This window comes from Chlamydomonas reinhardtii, chromosome 2 (assembly GCF_000002595.2).
Source record: "Chlamydomonas reinhardtii strain CC-503 cw92 mt+ chromosome 2, whole genome shotgun sequence".
In the NCBI taxonomy this organism is placed as follows: domain Eukaryota; kingdom Viridiplantae; phylum Chlorophyta; class Chlorophyceae; order Chlamydomonadales; family Chlamydomonadaceae; genus Chlamydomonas; species Chlamydomonas reinhardtii.
In genome coordinates this window covers 6,982,193-7,004,132 of record NC_057005.1, presented here as the reverse complement: position 1 = coordinate 7,004,132, position 21,940 = coordinate 6,982,193, and the positions used below count along the sequence as shown (strand labels likewise).

The 21,940-nt window shown below is 64.4% G+C and overlaps 3 protein-coding genes across 6 annotated transcripts; 2 read left to right on the top strand and 1 right to left on the bottom strand.

Annotated features, from left to right (window-relative positions):
- Positions 1-47: 47 nt before the first annotated feature.
- Positions 48-6,781, bottom strand: CHLRE_02g147850v5 (uncharacterized protein). Its single transcript, XM_043060344.1, has 11 exons — positions 5,650-6,781; positions 5,213-5,320; positions 4,816-4,890; positions 4,288-4,382; positions 3,924-4,051; positions 3,322-3,617; positions 2,920-3,039; positions 2,459-2,662; positions 1,642-1,818; positions 1,293-1,417; positions 48-922 (listed from the first exon to the last, which is right to left on the bottom strand). The coding sequence occupies exons 1-11, from the start codon at positions 6,322-6,324 to the stop codon at positions 835-837; spliced, it is 2,091 nt and encodes a 696-aa protein (XP_042927687.1). The 5' UTR covers positions 6,325-6,781; the 3' UTR covers positions 48-834.
- A 97-nt stretch (positions 6,782-6,878) lies between these two features.
- On the top strand, positions 6,879-14,522 carry CHLRE_02g147900v5 (uncharacterized protein). Of its 4 annotated transcripts, none has more exons than XM_043060347.1 (14): positions 6,879-7,021; positions 7,089-7,196; positions 7,318-7,350; positions 7,451-7,560; positions 7,956-8,157; positions 8,389-8,454; positions 9,305-9,462; positions 9,705-9,843; positions 10,102-10,189; positions 10,531-10,895; positions 11,590-11,703; positions 12,573-12,731; positions 13,119-13,252; positions 13,581-14,522. In XM_043060347.1, the coding sequence occupies exons 1-14, from the start codon at positions 6,965-6,967 to the stop codon at positions 13,648-13,650; spliced, it is 1,803 nt and encodes a 600-aa protein (XP_042927684.1). In that variant the 5' UTR covers positions 6,879-6,964; the 3' UTR covers positions 13,651-14,522. The 4 variants fall into 4 exon arrangements, with proteins under 4 accessions (XP_042927684.1, XP_042927685.1, XP_042927686.1 ...); XM_043060346.1 differs by having other exon boundaries at positions 13,578-14,522; XM_043060345.1 differs by having other exon boundaries at positions 11,590-11,718; positions 13,578-14,522.
- A 3,119-nt stretch (positions 14,523-17,641) lies between these two features.
- Positions 17,642-21,940, top strand: CHLRE_02g141011v5 (uncharacterized protein). The gene is made up of 7 exons (XM_043060058.1): positions 17,642-19,673; positions 19,764-20,041; positions 20,104-20,281; positions 20,356-20,475; positions 20,557-20,796; positions 20,928-21,050; positions 21,142-21,940. Exons 1-7 carry the CDS (start codon positions 17,721-17,723, stop codon positions 21,730-21,732), a joined length of 3,483 nt encoding a protein of 1,160 aa, XP_042927683.1. The 5' UTR covers positions 17,642-17,720; the 3' UTR covers positions 21,733-21,940.

Genomic DNA, 21,940 nt, shown 5'->3' with positions numbered 1-21,940 from the left:
GCCTGGCGCGGATGTACTGCAGTTGCAAAGCGATGTTGAAGTAGTAATCATTCACAGAAGCAGACACTCGTGTACTCGCAAAATTTCATGGTGGGCGGCTTGCATGCAGCCCAACCCTAGTTTGCCTGAGAGCCCGGACCCTCCCCGTGGTGACCACGGCAGTCCATGTACCCTCCAACTAAATGCTCCATAAACGCGGTAGTTGCCGCCAACCACATTCTACACGACCCACAACCTGCGTCAGTATGGTATGCTAGGCTTCACAGACACGCCCGCACTGCCATGACAAACTGTAACCTGTGCTGCTCGCCCGCACGATGCAACTACCAACCCTCCAGCCAATCCGCCAGCGTGCATAGCCTCCGACCCGCCTGGGCAGCTCCCGTACCCCCGCCCAGTCCTCCCTCCGCCCCCAGCTCGCCACCGGTACCTCCCATCCCGCCAGCGTATTCCCCACACCCCTACGTCAACCGCGGCTCCACCTCCAGAGCTCCCAGCTCCTCCCCTCCAACATCCAGCGCTCCAACCTCCTACGCCCCGACCGGACTCCTGACACCGCCTGCGGAGCCGCCCGCAGCTGCCCTCCCAGCGCCTCCCCTCCGGCCCCATCTCCCATCCTCCTCCTACAGCCCGTCCGCCTCAGCCGTGTGCGCCCCGCTCCAGCCGTGCTGCAAGCCGCCGGCGGCATGCGCGCGCGGTCCCCTCCAGCGCCATGTGCGCTGCCCCTCCCGCGCCAGCGCCGCGTGTGTGCGTGTGTGTGTGCGCGCGCTGGACCTCTCCTGCAGCTCCGTGCGTGTGTGCCGCTGTGCCCCCCTGCAGCCCGCCCCCAGCCCCCTACAGCACGTATCTGCTGAGGTCCTGCTTCTTCAGCAGGTCGTCCAGGCGGGCGTGCACCATGGCCTCGTCCACCACGTACTCGAACCTGTGGGCGGGGAGGCGGAAGGCAGGCGGAAGGGAGGCGGGAGGGGCGCGGGTTACAGGTGTGTGTATGTGTGTGTGTGTGTGTGTGTGTGTGTGTGTGTGTGTGTGTGTGTGTGTGTGTGTGTGTGTGTGCAGTGTGTGTGTGCAGTGTTTGTGTGTGTGTGAGAGTGGTTGGGAGTATGGGGCTGGGGTGTAGCACAGTGGTAAGAACACGTCCCATGCTTACTTCACCCCAGCAACCCCGGACCCCACGCAACCACATCCACCTCAACCGCTCCTGCTGCAGCCTCCCTGCCCTCACCCGCCCCCACAACGCTCCGCCGCCCCGCCCCTGCTGCAGCCCGCCCCCGCCCCCATGCAGCCCGACTCACGCGTCCAGCCCCGCGGCCCGCGCCTCCGCCGCCCGCTCCGGCGCTGTGAAGCTGATCTCCGCCAGCACCCGCTCCAGGATGGTGTGCAGCCGCCGCGCGCCGATGTTGTCCAGCAGCCGGTTGGCCTGGGTGTGTGTATGTGTGTGTGTGTGTGTGTGTGTGTGTGTGTGTGTGTGTGTGTTTGCGTTTGTATTTGCGCGTGTGTTTGTACAAGAGTTTGTCTCTTGTGTTAGGATGTCAGTTCGAGACAGAGATTGCGTCAGGGCAACGAGCCCGAACCCAAACCTATGCCCTTGCGTCCTTCCGTCTTGCCCCGCCCTCGCCTGACCCGCCCCTGCCGCCCGCGCACCTGCTCCGCCAGGCTGGCCGCGGCCCGCACCGCCCCGTCCGTGAAGGTGAGCCGCACGCCCTCCGTGCCCAGCAGCTCCTGCTGCTGGCGGATCATGTTGTTGTCGGGCTCGGTGAGGATGCGGTGGAAGTCGGCGGCGGTCAGGCCCTGCAGCTCCACACGGATGGGCAGCCGGCCCTGAGGGATGTGTGTGTGTGTGGGGGGGGAGGGAGTGCCGGGTGTTAGGGGTGTACAAGGTGTTAGGGTTTTGCACAGGCGCTGCTGATGAGGTTGGAGGGCGCCGGCAAGCCGCGCCGTCACGCTCCGAGCCCCAGCCCTCCAAATCTAAACACACACACACACACACACACACACACGCAGATAGCTTGCTTGCTGCACGCCGCCCTCTTCCGCCGCTGCCATTTCACATGTCCGTGACACTTCTATGCTGCCGCCCAATGCCTTTCCGTTCCCACGCTTATAGGTGAGAATGGATGTGGAGTCGTCGAGACTTAGGGGGAGTTGTGCCCGGTAAACGTTGTTAGCGCGTCGCCGACGCGGAGCATGGCAGCGCATGCGGGTGCACCTCGGAGACGAGGCTGAATGCCAAACGCCCGGGTAGGGGGTTCCAGGCAACGTATGCGGGTAAGTATACTCAAGGTGACAACTGGGGCAACATCGCCCAACGCGGAGCTCGGTAACCGGCGTAGGTATTGGTCCGTAACTGCGCACGCGTGTTCAGCGGCTTTGTTCCGTTTGTTTTTGTGTTTAACACACACACGCACGCACGCACACACACACACACACATACGCCACACACATACACACATGTGCGCACCTGCAGCTCCGCCAGCATGTCGGAGGGCTTGGCGGTGTGGAAGGCGCCGGAGCAGATGAACAGCACGTGCTCGGTGGACACGGGGCCGTGCTTGGTGGGCACGGTGCAGCCCTCGATGATGGGCAGCAGGTCGCGCTGCACGCCCTCGCTGCTCACGCCGCCCGACACCACTCGGCCGCTGCTGGGCTCCACGATCTTGTCAATCTGGGGGGTGCAGTCATGAATAATTGAAGAAGAAGGGTGGTGAGGCGGAGGCGATGGGTGGGGGTGAGGCGGAGTGCGAGGTGCTGCCTGGCCTCCGCTCCTTGCCTCCCATGCGTCCCTGACATCCTGTGGCACCGGCAGCGCCCATCGGAGCGAAACCCCCTTGTCGCCGCCGCCTGTCCTCCGCTAGCTTGGCTTGGCTTGGTTGGGCTGGTATTCACAATCCCTGCTCCGCCCACGCCTCCACGCATCCGCACCTCGTCGATGAACACGATGCCGTCCTGCTCCGCCGCCCTCAGCGCCTCCCGCGTCACCGCCTCGCTGCTCAGCAGCTTCTCCGCCTCCGCCTCCTCCAGCCGGGACCGCGCCTCAGACACCTGCGGGCGGGGACAGGCCGGGTCCGGCGGGATCAGGCGGGGGCAGGCAACTGGCGGTCATGAGCTGAAACGTCGACAGAGGAGGCAGGGGGCGCAGCAGAGGCCAGGCCACGAGGTGCCCCGCCACGGACATGCATGCGGCTTGAATGTGGGAACAGAAGCGCGGATGCCCCCTTTCACTGCGCCACCGCCTGTTTGTGCCTTTGCGCTCGTCACCCAGCTCTCGCCACCAGCGTCGCCCTCGTCCTCCATCCTTCATGACCCAGGCACCCCACCACGCACCTTGAGCGTCTTCTTGTACCCGCTGCCGCCGCGGCCGCCGCCGCCCGGGCCGAAGCCGCCGCCCATGCCACCCATCCCCGGTCCGCCTCCTCCTCCTCCCCCAGCCCGGTCGCCGCCCGGCGGCCCCGGCCTCGCAAACAGCTTGTCCAGCAGGATCACAGAGCCCGGACCCAGATCCATCCGGCCGCCGCCGCCGGGGCCGCCGCCACCGAAGGGCCCGCCGGCGCCGCCCGCGCCGCCGCCTGCGCCCTCCAGCAGTGAGGCCTCGATGTCCACGGTGTGGGAGTCCAGGTCGCCTGTGAGGAGGGTGGTGTTGGTGTTGGTGTTGGTGGTGGTGAGGAGATGGGAGCAGGGAGGAGTGGGGCAGGGTAGGAGCGGCGGGTCAGATGCAGGCGGGAGGGCAGGTGAGTCTGTCTGTGTGCGGGCCCCGGGCCCCACTCCATTCCCGTGGCTCCTTGCCCTCCCTTCCCCCTACCCGGTGCCCCTGCCCCCTGCCCTCCCCTTCCCCTTCCTCCCCCCCCTCGTCGACACTTCCATCTTTGATACACCCCGTTCGCGGCTCCCCCTCCGCCTTCTCTCCCCCCCCCGCCCCCCACACCCACCCCGGCGGTACATCTCGCGGAAGCTGTCCACGATGTCTGCCGCGGCGTGCGGCCCCACCAGCGCCCGCACAATGACCTCCTCGGCCCGAGCCGCACTGGCCACTGCCAGGCGCTCCTTGGCGCGAGACCTGTACGCACACATGCACATACACACACACACACACACACATACACACCGCATGTGTTGCATTTCGGTGCCTTGGGTGCGTTGTGTCGCATCACGGCCCTATCACAATTTGGGTTAGCTCGCAAGGTGGTAAGAAGATCGGCAGCACCGGATAGCGGTTCCGCCCCCAAGCCCCCTGTCCTCCCTATCGTCCGCCCTCTTCTGACTTGGGTTGGGTTTTAGCTGGTATCTCCGCACCTGACCAGCACCAGGGCCGCCTCCACCAGCTCCTTGACGATCTCCTCCACGTCGCGGCCCACGTAGCCCAGCTCCGTGTACTTGGTGGCCTCGACCTGGCGAGTGGCGGAGGGGGGGAGGAGCAGGGGAGGAGGAGGGGAGGAGGAGGGGGAGCAGGGGGAGCAGGGGTTGCGAGGTTAGGGCAGTGGTGAGAACAGGGTAGGAGCAGCGGGGACAAGGTAACGGGGTGGGGTGATGGGGTTGGTGGAGGTGGGGACAGGGGTTGGGGAGAAGGGTGGGAGAGGCGTCGCCTCGCCTACACGCCATAGCCGTGCCCTATCAAAGCAGCTCCGCCTGCCCCCGCCACCTGCTCTACAGTATTTCTCTCCCACACGACCACCTGCCCACCCCGCCCCTCCCCTCCCCCGCTAACGCCTGCTGTTCTCCAAATCTCCCCTACGATCGACCACTTCCTGAACTAATCCTGAATGTAACCACGCACACCCCTGCCTGCCTGCCTGCCTGCCTGCCTGCCTGCCTAGCCCTCACCTTGACGAAGGGCGCGTCCGCCAGTTTGGCCAGGCGCCGGGCCACCTCGGTCTTGCCGCAGCCGGTGGGGCCCACCTGCGGCGGCCGCCGGCAGAGGGGCAGGCGGAGGCGGTGGCGGGACCCCGCGTCATGCGCCTCCTCGCAGACCCGCCTGGACTTCATGCGGCTTCATGCCCCACATCAATCGAGTGCCTCTGTCCTCGCGTTACCATCTACCGCACACGCACAAACAGGCAGGCCCAGCCATCCTGCGTTCGTTTCTACTCCCACGCCCTATCCTGCTAGCCCCCCCCCCCCCCGGCCCCCGCCACGCCACGCCCCCTGGCCCCCTTCCCTGCCCCCCTCCCCCTCCCTCGTGCCCCCAGTGCCCCTAGCCGCCCTGCCCCCGCACACACACCATGAGAATGTTCTTGGGCATGATCTCGTCCCTGAACGCCGCCGGCTCCACACGCTGACGCCGCCAGCGGTTGCGCAGCGCCACCGCCACAGCGCGCTTGGCGGCGGCCTATCGTAGTGTCGGTGGGAGGGAGACGGGAACAAAACAGGGGGGGGGTGATGGTGGACTTGGTGGTTGGGACGCCCGCATCAGGAGGGATCCCCCGGGGACGTGGTGCAGCCTTGCTTGGCTGCGGCGGGCGCAACACCGGGCTCACAGTCCTCCATGAGGTTGCGCCGCCCGAATGACCCATTGACCATTGCGCCCCTCGTGGCGAGCGCGCTCGCCGCGTACACACATCACCCCGTCCACTACGGTAATTGTGAATCCTCTTCCCTTCTCACCCACTGCTAGCCGCAAACACTCGTACGCGCAACTTCCCACACCCGCACCCTCACCTGGCCTACGATGTGTCTGTCCAGAGCCGCCACGATGGCCGCCGGCGTCAGGCCCTCATCGCGCCCGCCCGACAGCTCCTCCCACAGCCCCGCCGCCAGCGCCGCCAGAGACAGCTGATCGGTGCTGGCGCCGTCAGGCGGCGGGCTGGCGGCGGCCGGCGCATGCACACACCGCGCCGCTCCCCAGCTACTGCTGCTGGTGCTGCCCGGCTGTAGCATGGAGCTGGGGGATAGCAGGCCCGCGGCAGTAGCAGCTAGTGGGCTGGGGGAGGCGGCGAGGCCTGCCAGGGCCGCTGCCAGGCCACTGCCACCGCGTGTTGCCACACCCAGTCGCGGCCCAGTGCCCAAAATCACGTGGCTGCCGCGGCTGCTGCTGGTGCTGGCGCTGCTAGAGGCGCCGGTCGCGCCTGTGGGCGTCGGCCGGGCGCCGGAAGGAGAGGCGCCGCCAGGGGCACGGCACGCAGCGCAGCCGCTGCCACTGCTGCACCGGCACGCGCCGGCTTCAGCCCTGTTGGCAGCGGGGCTGTGGCTGCCAGTGGCCGCGGCTAGGCGCCCGGAAGAAGCCGTGGACAGCGCAGCTAGGCCCGAGGCCGCCGCGGAGGCACCGCATGCGGGGCCCGCGGCCCCCGCGGCTGCTAGAATGCGGGCGGCAGCCCCCGCCGAGGTGTTGAGCATTGGGGGAGAGGGGGACTGGAAGGTACAACGGGCTGGGGGCCCCGGCCACTGGTGGTGGCGCTGTGACACTCGTTGCGTGGCAGCAGCCCGGTCCACGGAGCTCCCAGAGCACGACCAATGTGTGCCGGAAGGCTCAGCAAGTCCGCTTTTAGTATTTTTTCGCTCTTCTCGAGGTCCGCGGCGAGTGGAGCTGCGCGTTGGCGTGGTTTCGTTGCCAAGATGACGAGAGAGCGCTTCGCTTCTCGCTTCCCGGCTCGTTCAATGACCTTGGATTGGCCAAAGATGAGCGTTTGAAGGCGTCTGGGGCACGTATGAGTACAATACACTCTTTCGACCCCAAAGGACCAAGCCCCAACACTGAAGCGTATTTGCAACTCACTGCAACAGTGTTCTAATGCAACCAAAAGTAAGAATGTAGACCACATGATACACGCTGCAGGCACGCAAGGAGCTTGGCTTTAATCGGGCGGGATCGCGCTGTGCAAGCCCGAGTCAGCTATCCGGGCTATAACCAGCACCAGGCGACGACATCCCCCGTTCCTCCCATAACATTAGCACCAGCCACATCTGGTGTGAGGGGATCCACACATAACAAGTGCAGGACGGCCAAACGGCCCTAATTTCAGGTCCAGTAGGCAAAATGGCAACGAACCATGTCTTCTTCGAGCCGCCCAAGTCGCTTCTGTCCATTCTGGAGGTGAGATTGGCGCTCAGCGGCTGCGAGAGGTGCCGGCTTACCCGAAATTGCGAATTGCGCCGCGCAGGAGGACAAGGACCTGAGCGTGCCCGCGCTCACCAAGCTGGGATGCACGCTGGGTCCCCAGTCCCGTACTGTGGAGGTGCTGGAGGACCTGCTGCGCGCGGGCATGACCGTGAGTCCCAACGCCCGCGGGCGTTATGGCGGCAGCATTTTGTTGGGCGTTGGGCCCAAGTGCGCTCACGCGCTGCAATGGTTGATTGCCTCTAAACATCTCACTTGTCGCTGTGGTGCAGGTGGCGCGCTTCGACTTCAGCTGGGGCTCCATGGTGAGACAACGTGCTTGCGCGGACTCAAAAGAGCTCGGCGGCCGCGTGCGCTTGCTAACTGATCGCCACGCACCGCGCATTCGGTCTGTATCACTCACAGGAGTACCACCAGGAGACCCTGGATAACCTGCGCATCGCTATGCGCAACACCAAGCGCCTGTGCTGCACCATGCTCGACACTATGGGCCCGGAGATCATCGTGCTAAACCGGTGCGTTAATGGCCCATGACGTGTGTGCGAGGTGTGGGCATGAGAAGGGGCGCGGGGGCGCGGCGTATGGAGGAGATAGGCGCGCAGGGGCTGTGGGGTAGGTGCGGAGGAGGGCGCGGCACTGAGATTCGCCGGCATCCGCAGCGCGAACGCCTGCTATCCAGGCCCGCAACCGGCCCTGGCTCGTCAACCCCTACCTCCCTCAGCCTGTCACCACCGCAGCTACACCTGCCCAGCCTGTCTGGGGAGTGGCGGGCCCAAGCGCACACGTACGGCATCACCGTGCTGCACTGCCCTCACCAACAACCTCACCCATCGCCCCCCATCACCCTCCCTCTCTTCCCCCCCTAACCCCAACCCCACCACACACACCCCTCCCCCCTACCCCTCCACAGCCCCGAGGCGCCCATCAGCCTGACCGCGGGCCAGACGCTGACGCTGACCTGCAACAAGTCGGTGGCGGCCTCGGAGACGGTGCTGCCCATCTCCTACCCCAGCCTGGCGGGCACAGGCCTGGCGCCCGGCAGCCAGGTGTTCGTGGGGCAGTACCTGTTCACCGGGAGCGAGACCTCCTCAGTCTACCTGACCGTGCAGGAGGTGAGCGAGGAGGAGAGGGCGGGGGGAAAGGCCGAGGGGTGTGGAGGAGGGCGAGGAGGAGGGTGTGTGGAAGAAGGCGTAGTGCTTTGCAGTGGATGAGCTTTGCAGTGGATGAGTCAGGAGTGGACACCGAAGGTTAGTTCCTGTTGCTACGTGACGTGGCGCCCTGCTCACGAGCGCCCGCCTGTTTCCCCCTCCCCACCCCGCTGTGTGCTGGGGCCGGGCCTGCAGGTCAAGGGCGACGAGGCGGTGTGCACCTGCAACAACACCTGCATCCTGGAGGGCCTGGCACTCACGGTGGGCAGCGGGCAGAGGGAGAGAAGGCGGGAGGGAGGGAGGGAGGGAGAGAGGAGGCGGCGATGGAGGGAGGGGGCAGGGGCAGCAGCAATTGCAGCTGGGGGCCGGGCGGAAGGAGGAGCGGTGGTGCTGGCCTAGAGGAGGGACGCGGGGACGAGGGGGCACAGGGTTTAAGGATCATGCGTCAAGCGCCTGCCGTACTGCGGTAAAAGGTGTTGTTCGGGGAAAGGGAAAGGCACGAATAGGACACAGGCTGCTGCGACAGCGTCAGCGGCGCCCCCAGGGTGGCAAGGGCCGCTCTGGGCCTGCCCATGGGGCGTAGTGCTTAGGAGTCGGTCACGGGGCCGTGCGGCGCACCGAGGCGCATTACAGGCGGCAGTGGCAGTGGTAGCGGCAGCCCCGGCAGTGGCGAACAGAAGGAGCAACGGGGCGCTGCAGCTGCAGGAGCTGGGGCTGCGGTGCCATGCGGCCAGCGACGCAGACAGCGCATCCGGGCCGTGGGTGGCGGCGGATGCAGGCTGGACGCGGCCGCGGGCGGGCGGGCAGGTGGAGCGTCCTGCGTCCCTGGGGAGGAGGCAGCCTCATGCGCAGTTGCCTACCCCAGCCTGCTTTCGCCGGGTGGCATGGCGCCCGGCCACCAGCCGCCGGCATCCAGCCACCAGCACCAACGCTGTTTGAAAGCCACACGGGGCGATCCCGCACCGCCTCAGTCCCACATCCTACCCAGAACCCCCGACACCACCACCCACACGTCACCATATCCTTTGGCTTCAACCGCGTCGTACGTGTCATCTATGTCATCTCACGTCACCTTCTGTCATGCATGCATGCATGTATCTGTGGACTGCAGGTGCACATCGCGCACATGCGCAACGAGGCACCCATCCTGGCCGACAGCGACATGTCGGCCATCCGGCAGTGGGGCGCCGCCAACAAGATCGACTACGTGTGTCTGTCCTTCACGCGCAACGCCGCGGACATCGGCGTCGTGCGCGCCGTGCTGGACAGGTGGGTGTGTGGGGGGGGGCGGGCGGGCGGGTGGGGGCAGGGTGCCAGGAGGAGGAGCTGGGTAGGGGGGGAGCTTGGGGTGCCGTGTGGAGTGGGGGTGGTGGGCGGGTGGGCGGGCAGGCGGGTCGGTGGGCTCCCAGCGCACGCTATCGCCTGCGCTTCTACTTGCACGCCCCGCGCCCACCCATCCGCACCCACCCGCCCAAACCCACCCGCCCAAACCCACCCGCCTGCCCCCACAGCTGCGGCCTGGAGCAGACCCGCGTGATGGCCAAGATTGAGAACCTGGAGGGGCTGGTGCACGCTGGCGACATCGTGGAGGCGGCGGACTCGGTGCTGCTGTCGCGCGGCAACCTGGGCATCTGCCTGGACGCCGAGAAGGTGGGGGCAGAGGTGGCAGCGAGGGGGGTGGAGGATTGGCAACGAGGGTCGGGCTGCGGGGGGCAGAGGCCTGGGGACGGGGTTCTTGTGGAGTGCGCGGAGGACGATGCGGCAGCGGAAGGCCAGCATGCAGTTGCTACAGCACGTGCCCACACACACACACACACGCGCGCGCATCCAGACTGGCGCCGTGCCAACTGTCTCAACACTCCGCCCCGCCCCGCACACGTGCCTCCACGCTCTCCCTCCTGCACGCAGATGTTCCTGGCCCAGAAGAAGCTGCTGCGCGCCTGCAACCTGGCCGGCAAGCCCGTGATGGTCACCCGCGTGGTGGACACCATGACGGGTGCGTGCTGCCGTACCGGGGGGAGGGGTGGAGAGGGGCTGGGGTGGGGCTGGGGTGGGGCTGGGGTGGGGGCGGCGCCAATGAATTGGGCAGAGGGAAGGTGGCGAAGGGCGGGTGGCGCGGCCGCTGGGTGCACCCCCACACCGGCCTCGCAGCACAGCTCGCCCCACACCTGCTGGCTGCCTGGGTTCCACCTGCTTTACCTCCACCTCCAACCCTGACCTAAACCTCATCTCTTATCCCCCCGGTGTAGTTTGGGCTGGTATCTACAACCCCACCTACGCCACTACTTAGTATATACTTATGAATGTAACCCCCCCACCACCACCACACACACACAGACGCGCCTCGCCCCACCCGCGCCGAGGCCACGGACGTGGCCAACCTGGTGCTGGACGGCGCCGACGGCATCCTGCTGGGCTCGGAGACCTTCCGCGGCAAGTACGCGGTCTCCACCGTCAAGACCGTGTGCGCCATCTGCAAGCAGGCCGAGCTCTGCTTCGACAACCAGTCCTACTACCGCTCGCTCATGGAGTACTTTGGCTGCTACACGCTGCACCCCAACCTGGGCAAGCGCGAGGCGCTGGCATCGAGTGCGGTGCGCGCTGCGGCCAAGATCAACGCGGCGCTGATCATCGTGTTCACCGTGACGGGCCAGACGGCGCGGTTGGTGGCCAAGTACAAGCCCGCCTGCCCCATCCTCACGGTGAGGCGCTCGGGAGGCTGGGAGGGACGGGGGACCGGGGGTGGGTGCGGAAGAGGGATGGAGGAAAGGGGTTGAGAGGAGGGCTGTGCGGGGTCGCAAGTAATGGGCAGGATTCGGCTGGGTTGGATTGGGCATATTGGGCCCAGGGCGGTTGGCGGCTGGTGTGTCGCGGTGTGCGTCAATGCCGCGTGCGCCGCAGGCGGTTGTATTGCTTGCGTGGCCGATGTGTCGGATGTCGCCGCGGATGTGTGATGGTTGTGTGGTGGAGCGAGCTGAGAGAATGTATGCTGCCGTGTTTGTGTAAGAGAGCGTGTGAGATGGAGAGCGTGCATGTGGTTTCTGGTGGCGCGTGTGGGTGCATGTTGCACGCAGCACGCATCTGCATGCTCAGGCACGTGCACAGGCACAAGGCACGCAGTGGCACCAGACTGGCAGTGGTAGACCGGCAGCGGCAGCTGCCGGCACACACCCGCACCCGCACGCCCGCCTGTCGGCCCAGTCACTGGCTCCGCGTGCTGTGGTGTGGTGTGGTGTGCGCCCCTCTCCCCAATCCATGTCGCCGGCCTCCTGCTGCTGCCGCCGCCGTCGCTCCTGCTCCTACTGCTGCTGCTGCCGCCGCCTCTCCTGCTCCTTCCGCCGCCGTCGCCGCCGCCTCGGACGCCACCGGACGCCGCCGCCGCTCATAACGCCGCAGGTGGTGACGAGCGCTCACGAGGCCAAGGCGCACAACAACGACCGCTACTCGCTCAGCGGCTCGGGCGTCAACCTGGTCGCGGCCGGCGAGGGCGGGGAGGAGGCTTCCAACCCGGTAAAGCGCCGCAAGGTATAGAACACACGCGTAGAGAGGGACGATGGCGGCGGCGGCGGGGCGGCGGCGTGTGTGCGCGCACCACTGCCGTCGTCCTGTCGTCGCCGCCGCGTCCCTCGAGCGCTCTGCTCGCGTGGCACTGCCAGCAGCAGTCCGGAGCGACGTGTGGCGTGCGGCGTGGAGGCAGCGGTGGCAGCAGCAGCAGCGCCAGCGGCAGAAGTGATCAGCAGCGCAAGGGCATAGCAGCAGTAGAGGCGCAACCCCCAACCCAACCCGCTCCCAGGCAGCAGACTTGGGTATAGCCAACGGCCAGCTGCATTTGCATGATCACTTGATGCATGCACATGCACGCGCCATGCGGGTTCTGTGTTATGTCTGTTGTGTCTATTGTATCGTGCAGTTCTGTGAGTAGACTTTGTGGCGTGGCGGCAGCGGCACGTTTGTTTGTATGTTTTGCTAACGCATAGGTGTTGTGACGGTGGTGGTTGCGAGGCGGTCGGTGGCAGATGGCTGGTTGGGGGTTGGGCGTCAGGAGCGGCTCCTGACTCACGCGCCTGCCCGCGCGCGAGGGAAGCCCGCGGTGACTCGATTGCCATTCGCCCCCTCCTGCCTGCCATCGCCCGCCCGTAGCGCCCACCTCAACCCAACACACCACCAGCCCTGCTCTGAACCGGCCTGCCCTGCCCTGCAGACGGCATGAAGCCTCGCATGCACAGCATCCACACCTCTACCTCCCCCCTCCACACGCGCGCGCAATTATGCGGCTCATTCAGCCCAACCCCTCAGCCCGCAGCCCATCGCGCTCGCTCTCCCTCTCCTCCTCTCCACCTGTACCTCACCCACCTCCCTCCTCCTCCTCCCTGCTGCAGGTGGTGTGCCCCGACATCAAGTCCGACGGGCTCAAGTGGACGCTGCTGGGCGAGGTGCAGGCGCGGCAGTGCATGCTGTACCGCGGCGTGCTGCCCATCATGGCGGACCCCGACTTCAGCCTGCCGGGCGGTGCCATCCTGGATTACGCCATCGCCTACGTAAGAGGCATAGATGGGCAGATAGATGGATGGGTCGGGGGACGTCGACGAATGGAGCGCGTCGTGGGCGGGCGTACACAGATAGGCACATAGAAAGTGGGCGTCGTGTGTGGGGGGTGGTTGGGTGGGGTGGGGGGTGGAAAGGGAGTTTGTGAAGATGCGTGAAGTGGGCCTGTGGGTGGCAGTGAGGAGCTGTGGGGCTTTGTTTTGGCTGCGGCGTTAGCTTTGGCTGCTAGCCTTCTGGCTGGGGCGGCACGCTGTCCCTCCTCCGGTGCTGCAAGTCCTGCAAGCCCTTGCGTCTAGCCATGTGCCGGCTTGCTTTGGGCCCTGGAATGAACGACCTCACCCACCCGCCCTCCCCCCGCCCCCCCGCCCCCCCCCCCGCAGGCCAAGCAGGTGGGCATGGTGCGCTCCGGCGACAAGGTGGTTGTGAGCCAGTGCCCGCGCACCGGCTACAGCGACGTGATGGAGGAGGCGGGCGTGGTCAAGCTCATCACCGTGGACGACCACGTCATCCCGGGGTGAGGGCGCAGGACACGGGCGGCAGGCTCGGGACACACTGCCGCACAGCCACACAGCCACACACACACACACACACGGATACCGAGTCACACACACTCATGCACGCACGGATACCGGGTTCACACAGATGCACACGCACGTCTTCTTTCGCAGTACGCGCGTGCAGCGCTGCAGAGAAGAGTTGATTGGGGTTGTGAGAGCCGTGTTGCTTCTTCGCTTCGTGTGCGGTGCTGACTCGTCGCCTGCCTCCCGCACAGCTCCCCACCTCAATCTCGCACATCCCCCGCCGCCGCCGCCTCTCCCCCCTTCCCTCTGCACCCGCAGCAGCGCCATGACCTTCAACCACCCCCTGTTCGTCATCGGCTCCATGGAGACCCTCAACAAGCAGAACGACTAAAGCAGCTGCGTCAGTGCTGTAGCAATGGCGGAAACGGCTGTAGCAGCAGCAGCACAGGCTAATAGAATGGCGTTGCGGCGTAGCTGGCGTTGCGGCGCCAATGTAGCAGCAGTGGCAGCTGTGTGTGTGGAGGCGCAGGAATTGAGGCGACCGTTCAGAGCCCTGACAAAAGTTTGCTTTTGAGCGGCTTAACATTATGGGGGTGGGAGGAGGCCAGTACTTGTGTTTGCGCGGGAGGCTCGCACGCCAGACGGCACGTGATGCCGACAGGGGGAAAGCGGCATCGACGTACAGTGCGTGTGTGTCTGTTTGTGTGAGAAGCTGTGTGAGAAGCTGTGTATAAGGTGGCGGCGACGGTTCGTTCGCACATCCAGTATGGGGGCAATGCGTTGTGTTGGGGTGGGGGATGTGACAGAAACCACTTGCTACTCCTAAGGCCCCGTGACGTCTGTGGGCTCGCTAGCCCAGCACCGTATGTCGGGGCGGCGCGGGCGCGGTGGGGCCCGCATGCACAGGCGGCGGCGTTTGCGACGCAGGCGCTCACGGTTGGATGATGGCGTTGGCGTCGGTGGTCCGGGTGGGTTTCCCGCCCATTATGTACGGTACTATCAATTTTGGACGCGGTGAGGGCTTGGCAAGCGCGGACCAGATGGGCCGATGGGGCCGGAGAGATGAAGAATGACATACGCATGTGTTCATAAGGGGCTGAAGGGCGCAGGACTCGGCGCAGGCAATTTCTCGGCTGCTGCTCGGCACTGCTTGATACGAGAGAGACACACTAGCACTCGGGCGTACTCGGATGCAGGGGGGGCACATGGCCGCTTGCACAGCAGGTTCCAGTTGCCTTTCCTCGCATGTAAGGAATTGGATCCATCATTGGGCCAAGTGTTGGGATTCGGGGTACATGCTGCAGGGGGGGGGGTAGCCTCGACTGGGAAAGGCCCCATGTTCTCAAACGAAAGAGCTTGACGAGAGGACTCCAAATCCACTTTCAGAGTTTCAATCAGGGTAGTAATTACAAAGTTATGGGCCCTCAAAGTTCAGGGTCGGTCGTCGGGGTTGGGGGTCCCCAAGGTTTCGTCACGCGGATGTGGGTGGGACTGCCAGATTTCGTCTCTGCGCCCTAAACGCCCCTCTAAACGCTCCGCCCATTAGCACAAGTACTAGCACACATTAGCATGCACATACTAAAGCATTTGCAGAACGTTTGGCCTCTGGAAAGCGGCCGCATGTCCATCCACATCGGCATGGTAGTAGCGTAGAGCCCCACTCGAGCGTCTCTCACTGGTGTCATGGAGACTATGCGATCTGTTGCTAACGTGTAACGGCCAAGGCATCGTGTGGGTCATGGCGACAAGGCTGCCGCCGGCCATCGAGCGTGACATGAATCCCGGGATTCTTCACATGATCCCGGGAGAAAGTTGACCAATCTCTTCCGGCACACAATCCCAAACATCATATGTACAGCGCAATTGTAAGCTTAAGCGCACGCCCCGGTAGTCTGACAGAAGGGTCGGTGGTCGGCCATGGACACATGGACATGTGTGGCATGGCTGCCGGTCAAGTTGTGCCTCCAGCTGAACCGGAGGTATACAATTGTAGAGCTCGCCGAGAGCAGTCGATTGACACCGACCTGGCTAAAAACCAAAGGGTTTTGAGGGGGTTTTGAGGGGTTGCACGGTGGTGGGGGTCGGTCGGTCGGTCCGGAGGGGGGGTCGGGAGGTTTTGGGACATGGGGTCTGGAGGTTTAGTTCGTACCCCCCCCTGCATGCTGGGCGCACACGTCCGATGGTGGTGCCCAAAAACGCGCCGGACGACGGGACGATGTAGGCTGCTAGGGGCCAGGGCCTTGACCTGGGCTACCTCACCACCATCAACGGCGTGCACTTGTAATCCGCATCCATAAACGGCGTGCAAGCCGGCTCCTGGCGGGGTGCCCGAGGCACGGACGGGAGGCAGCTGAAGCGAGCATGCAGTTCGTGAATCGTGATCTACTCGAGTAAGCTGGAAGATTCGGGTTTCGCAAGCCTTTCACTAGCCGTTGAACGCCCTACTGGTGCTCCTAGTCCAAGTAGTAATTGCACGTAATGTGTGCTGTGCGCGCAGTTTGCATGCGATCTATGCACCCATTGCGCCGTAAGCGCGTGCGGGTGTGTACTTGTAACAGAATCTCCCCGTATGAGCGGGTGTGTAATCAGTTAATCACGTGTGTGCTAGGCAAACACAAGGGGAAGGAGTCGTGTATGTGCTTGGAGGCTGAAGGCTCGTGTAAGGATGTCCCCTGCTGGTGTTGTGTTTAGGGGTGGCACCGCGGGCACTCGGCGCTTCAGAACGTGACGGCATTGAAGGGAAGAACTTGCCAACTGGGTCGGGTTCCGGCACGCACGCGCCGGAGCCCAACCCAAAGGCCGTTGAGTCCCCGAAATTCCTACCAGGCCCCCTAACTCCATGGCGTTGCCTACCGCCTGACATCACCCTCACAGCGTCTCCTATAGCCGCGGCCGCAAGCCGGTACTGTTCGGCTGCAATGCTGCCACCACCATCCCGAGGAGCATGCGCCTCTGCGTCGCTCCCCGTGCTGCCGTGCGCCCAACTGCTGGGAGGCGCCGGCGGCGGCTGGCAGCCAACCCGAACGGCGTAAGCAGCTGATCACCATGGGCAAGTCGTGCGGCGACATTATGGCGATGAACGGAATTGATGAGGAGACATTCATGCGCTGGAACCGAGGTGCGTGCGGCATGCAGCGCAAAGTGGACGCGCACCTACACCAGCTAAGAGAGCTACCTCACCAGCTGAAACTGCTCATGTGTCTTGTTGGTGCCTGGCAAGCGCACAGAATTGCGCCCTGCGCCACACTTCCCATCGCACCCCTACGAACGAACAAACGCCCCCGGGCTTGTAACATTTGGGGCCTACCGTACCATACACGGTATTGTAGGTCTGGGTTATTGACGTGCGTTGCGGAACTAATGCGTACGTAGACCTGGGTCTGGGGTTCGGAGTTGAAGGCAAAACGTCTGATGGCCCACGCGGCAAGGCCCAAATCAAGCCACATCTGAGCTTTTTACGGCGTGTAATTTTGGTTTAGGCTTTTCACAGTGCCGCGTGTATGGATGCGGATGTTACAGAGGGGACAGTCCCAGCTCCCGAAGACGCCGAGCCATCACATGCTATCAGGGCCCAACCCCGACTTTGCTGCAAACCCTCCCGCGGGCAAAGTCCGTGTGACTCCGCGCACAGTGAGTCCTAGCCAAGCCTCAACCCGCCAGAGCCCCACCGCTGTGCCTCAACGCCACAAGCCTAGGCACAGGAGTGCCGGGAAACGTCTAGGCCGCAGGACACACGCACAGCGCACGCACTAACCAGGGCGCACCGTGTATGGGCACGCCCCGGGTGAGACCGGGTTGAGGCGGGTTGAGGTAAAGTATCATGTGTGGAAGTCCGTCGAGGACAGTGGCGCTGCCGAGGTGATTGGGATTGTGAGTTAAACTGGACAGGCGCTTTCAGTGTCAAGGTTTCAGCGTGTGGTGCATTTTGCTGCAGGCAATGGTGCTGGGGGGGAAGTGCCCCAAGGTTTGAAGATTGAGCAGTGTTAGGGAATGGGCCGCTCATGCCGCGCGTGTCATACCGGCTCGGCGGCCAACGCAGATTGCATCACCTGTAACTGAAACAGACATAGACTTAACCTGTTCGTAGGGTGCCCACTAGCAGCAACAATCGCCTTGATTTAGGGAGGTATGGCGCGCGCCCCACTCGCAATTTACCAGCGGGTGGGGCGGCCAATAGGCCCGCTTCTTAGGTGAATGGGGCGGTCCCACGCAAATCGTAATTATATCGAAAGTTGCAAATCCACATGCAGATAGCTCAAAATGCATAAGGTTCTCGCCCGGAAGCCGCGAGAGAAGTTCCCCACGCTCCCGGCCCACCATCGCCCCCCATCGGACCCCTGCATGACAGCGCCAGCAGGCCCTTTAGTCTGCACGCCTTACCTCTAAACGCTGATCACACGTTATCGCATCCTAAACATTACCCGGGATACTACACCGACTCTCCCGACTAAATGTGTCGTCATGTCTTTCCGCTCAGCCGGGAGTGTCGCTAAGAACAAGAAGTTTTACAAGGGTTTGCTACCTTCCAAGGACGAAAAAGCGCAGCGTAGCAGTAACCCGCAGAGCCGGCGCGGCGGTGCTCAACCTCAGCCGCATTCACGGAAGCGGGCCGCAGACGGGCGCTTCGCAGCAGAGCAGCACCAGCACCAGCAGCTAGAGGACCTCGAGGGTTACGTCGAGGAGACTGTCGAGGGTGCTGCCGGGGACCCGGGTGCTGCCGGGGACTCGGGAGCAGCGCTCAGGGACCACACGCGACAGACACGCAGAGACGCAAAACAGTCCCTCGCCCAAAGCCCACAGCTCACGTCGGCTTACCTGCGGGACTACGCGGATGCTAGTGCTGCTCGTCAGCTGTTGCTGCAGTGCCAAGCAGCAGCAATCACCGGCCTTGTGGAGGCGCGGGGCAGTGAGTGCCCCGAATGCTGCGAGCCTTGCAACCTGACGCACAAGGTGCCGGTGGTGGTCGTCACTTGGGAGCAGCCGGTCATCGTGGCCGTGCCGGTGCTATGGTGCAAGCGCTGCTGCAAGTTCGTCAGCATGCAGCCCACCGTTGTGGATTGCCTGCCGGACACGCCAACATCGTGGGACCTGACCAAACGGGCGGAGGGGCAGATGGTGTTGTGGTGGCAAGCCACAACACTCCAGCAGTTCTCCCGCCTATGCTACTCAAGTCGGCATCAGAGCGCAGACGCATTTGCAGCTGCCATGTTGGAGGTATGGCGGTTGAACAGCGTCTGGCCTCTCAGCGACTCAGCGGCAGCGGCAGCTCCGAAGCTGGGCAGGGACAAGCTACGGAAGCGCATGCGCTACGCGCTCAACGCCTACTACCACCTGGATGGCGTAGTACGTGACTATCCGGAGGGCTTGGAGGGCTGGCCCGCCGCTGGCGCAGCCAACGCATGCCCGTGCTGTGGTGATAGCGCACACGCTGCAGCATGCGACCGGGGGCTGGGGGCGGCGGCGGCTGCGGCGGCAGCCGCTGTGCCAATGACTGCTGCCGCCCCTGCTGCAGCGGTGGCGGAGCCAGCTGCGGCACCAGCAGCCGCTGCAGACGTGGTTGCAGCTGGCGCGGAGCAAGGCGGAGACACCGGCAGGGAGGGAGGTGGGCGTGATGGCGGCGCGGGTCCACTGCAGGGCAGGGGGCCAGGGGCGGCGGCGGCTGCGGCCGCTGTGCCAATGACTGCTGCCGCCCCTGCCGCAGTGGTGGCGGAGCCAGCTGCGGCACCAGCAGCCACTGCAGACGTGGTTGCAGCTGGCGCGGAGCAAGGCGGAGACACCAGCAGGGAGGGAGGCGGGCGTGACGGCGGCGACGGTCCACTGCAGGGCAGGGGGCCGGGGGCGGCGGCGGCAGTTGCCATCACCATCACTGCCACCGCCTCATCAGCTGCATTTACTGTCATCGCCACCACCGCATCAGGCGCTGAGTCGATGGCGGCAGTAGCAGCTGGTGGTGATGGGCGTCAGGAGGCAGGCAGGGCAGGAAACCTAGGCGGGGAAGGTGGCCCTTCAACTGCAGTGCGGCGTGCAGACGCGGGGCAGCAGCAGGGCGGTGATCCGGCGGCGCCTACACCTGCAAGTGCAGCCGCGCGCCCAGTGCTGATGGTGCGGCTTATCATTCTGCCTCGTAGAGTTGCGGGTGGCTTGCTGCCGCTGCCTGGACGCTGGCTGTCTGTGGAGGATGTGTTGGCGGGACCCGGCTGCATTCATTCCCTGCACTTTGATGGCTGCTTCAAGCTGAACTTGCTGTCCAGGGGCAAGTTTCACTGTCAGCTGTACAAGCAGTGGGAGCGACGGCGCTACTTCCTGCACAACGGGGCGGTGAACGAGGTGGACGGGACCTGGGCGACAGACAACGGCCCGAGTCGTTGCTCCACCTTCCATGCTGACCGCGTGCTGGCGTCGGAGAACAGCAAGGTGTGTAATGCCGGTGTTGCCTTTTGCTCTCCGTTGTCATGTCTGTATTGCCACTGTCCTTTTTGCAAACCAACGTTGTGTTCCATGCAGAACCTGATCACAGGAGCAGGAGCGGTGCTGTGTCGGCACGGCATGCTGATGCGCCTTATGAACCTGTTTACGGGTGAGCGGCACATCTACGCCATTGCAGCCATGTACTCCTTCCTCCGTGTGGGAACAGCGATCCAGTTTTGGTGGTACGACATTGCGTGCCGCTGGAGCAAGTCTCTCGCTAAATGGCTTGCCGAGCCTGGGCGGAGCACCGCTGTAGTGGCGCTGGGCTGTGCCGTGATGTGCCTCATCCAGCCATGGCACCGCTACGCGCACAAGTGAGTTGCGCGCATCACTTTTAGTGCTAGACAAATTGCTCACGGCTTTTCTTCTCATGCAGCTTCGCTTGCCAAAAGGAGTTCGGGCATACCCAACAGCCTGGGGTGGGTCGGGGCACGGGTGAGCCGGCAGAGGTGTTCAACAGCGTGGTGGGGCCGCATGGGGCCGTGACGCGGTACATGGCCCCTGCCAACCGCGAGGCGCACCTGGAGCACGTGTCCCGGCTGTACAGCGATCAGGCAAGCGGGTTGGTTTCGGGCGCAGCCAGCTCCCTGCATTGTGTGTACTCATCGCGTGTTTCCCTTGGTCGTAGGTGCTGCTCGGCTTGCCGGCACGCCTGTGGCGCGCTAGGCGCAAGGCGGCGCTCATCGCGGGAACGATGCGGGAACGCATCGCTCAGCTGGAGGCCGCTCTCGGTGGCAAAAAGGAAGAGGTGAGAGTAATAGGGCGGGCAGTCGTTTGCTCTACTGTGCACGGAGCGCCTTACTCTTAAGCACGGCATGTCTGTGTCCAGGTGCTGGCGCGTATCAAGCAGCAGATCGCACAGCGCACCCAGCGCCCAGAGGCTCCGCTCCCAGCTGAGCCGCTGCCCGCAAGAGCGCAGTATGTGCGCAGCCGTGCGGTGGTGGAGAGGCTACAACGCCTGGACGCGGTGGATGCCCCGGGAGAGGTGCCGCTGGACCTCCTGTACGGTGGTGCGGGCGACCTAACGCTACGACAACGTCCGCAGGTCATCAAGTCCATGAAGGAGCAGGTGGGCGCTACCTTGCGGTAGCGAGCAAATACGGTAGTTGTGGTCTGGTTCATTCTTGTCAGCACCATCAGAGCTCAAGCTCAGTTGGGAGTGTTTTCAGCACCTACACGTGCCCTCGGTCCTCTCCACAGGCCCAGCGCCACGAGCAGGAGCACCCTGACTGGAAGCTGTGGGCGCCTTCTTCGCAGGACTTCCTTGCGGGCCTGCATGCAGTGGCGGCCAGCGACCTGCAAGAGCTGTACGCGGAGATTGAGGTGGGACGTGTGGGGGCATGGGGCATTGCACGGGGCATGGGACCACACGTGCTCTAACGCGTTATCTTACCCTGCACGCATGCGCCCTCAGGCGTCGGTACTGGACTACTACTGCCTGGAACAGCTGATGTCGTCGCTGCAGTCGCGGAAGAAGGAGCAAGGCCTGGTGAAGAAGGAGAAGGACAAGGCCATCGCTAAGATTCGTGAGGCGTGGGACAAGGCCGTGCGGTGGAGCAAGTGGTGCCTTGCGCACCCGGTGGGCGGCACTCCTGACGCTGACGCTGTGATGCAGCGGATAACGGGGCAGGACGGGCGGGGCCGCGGGCCGGATGCCGTGTTCAGCGAAGTGCTGCGCCAGGATTTCCCATGGGGAGTGTGCACCACAGAGGGTCCTAGCCCCCGTGTCGAGGCCACGTTACTGCGGTGCATGCATGAGCTGGCAAGGTGTTCAGAGGAAGAGTTGATCATTGAGAGCGAGGGAGAATGTGCGGTGCAGTACTACAGGAAGCGCGTGGAGTGCTTGAAGCACCATTTGCAGGCGGCAGTAGCTGACTCGTCCCATGCCCTGCTGTTGCGAGAGCACATGAGCGCACACGAGGCAATGCTATCAGCATGGGAGGGCTTTGTGGGCGGTGATGAGCCACCTGTTGACCGCAGCTACCTAGACTTCCAGGACGATTAGGCGCGCCGTGGCATGCCGTTGTACATACTATCGTATGCCTGCTGTTGCCCTGGGAGGCCACGCGTGGTGGTGGGGCTAGGCTGGCGATCAGCAACGCCGCGCGCACGTGTGCAATGAACTGTGGTCAGGAATGTGTATTGAGTGCCCCAACGTCGCGTTGCTGTTGAGAGGCGGGCTGGACAGAAGACGAGGTGGTCCTGGTAGTAAA

Bases quoted from the DNA above. Each gene is read 5' to 3' on its own strand.
- CHLRE_02g147850v5 (XM_043060344.1), bottom strand. From the start codon at position 6,324: ATGCTCAACACCTCGGCGGGGGCTGCCGCCCGCATTCTAGCAGCCGCG. The intron at 5,321-5,649 runs GTGAGGGTGCGG...ACACTACGATAG, and splicing joins ACAGACACATCGTAGGCCAG to GCCGCCGCCAAGCGCGCTGT. The intron at 4,383-4,815 runs GTGAGGGCTAGG...GCCACTCGCCAG, and splicing joins CGGACGCGCCCTTCGTCAAG to GTCGAGGCCACCAAGTACAC.
- CHLRE_02g147900v5 (XM_043060345.1), top strand. From the start codon at position 6,965: ATGGCAACGAACCATGTCTTCTTCGAGCCGCCCAAGTCGCTTCTGTCC. The intron at 7,351-7,450 runs GTGAGACAACGT...TATCACTCACAG, and splicing joins ACTTCAGCTGGGGCTCCATG to GAGTACCACCAGGAGACCCT. The intron at 13,253-13,577 runs GTGAGGGCGCAG...CTGCACCCGCAG, and splicing joins GACGACCACGTCATCCCGGG to CAGCGCCATGACCTTCAACC.
- CHLRE_02g141011v5 (XM_043060058.1), top strand. From the start codon at position 17,721: ATGTCTTTCCGCTCAGCCGGGAGTGTCGCTAAGAACAAGAAGTTTTAC. The intron at 20,282-20,355 runs GCAAGCGGGTTG...CCTTGGTCGTAG, and splicing joins CCCGGCTGTACAGCGATCAG to GTGCTGCTCGGCTTGCCGGC. The intron at 20,476-20,556 runs GTGAGAGTAATA...GTCTGTGTCCAG, and splicing joins TCGGTGGCAAAAAGGAAGAG to GTGCTGGCGCGTATCAAGCA.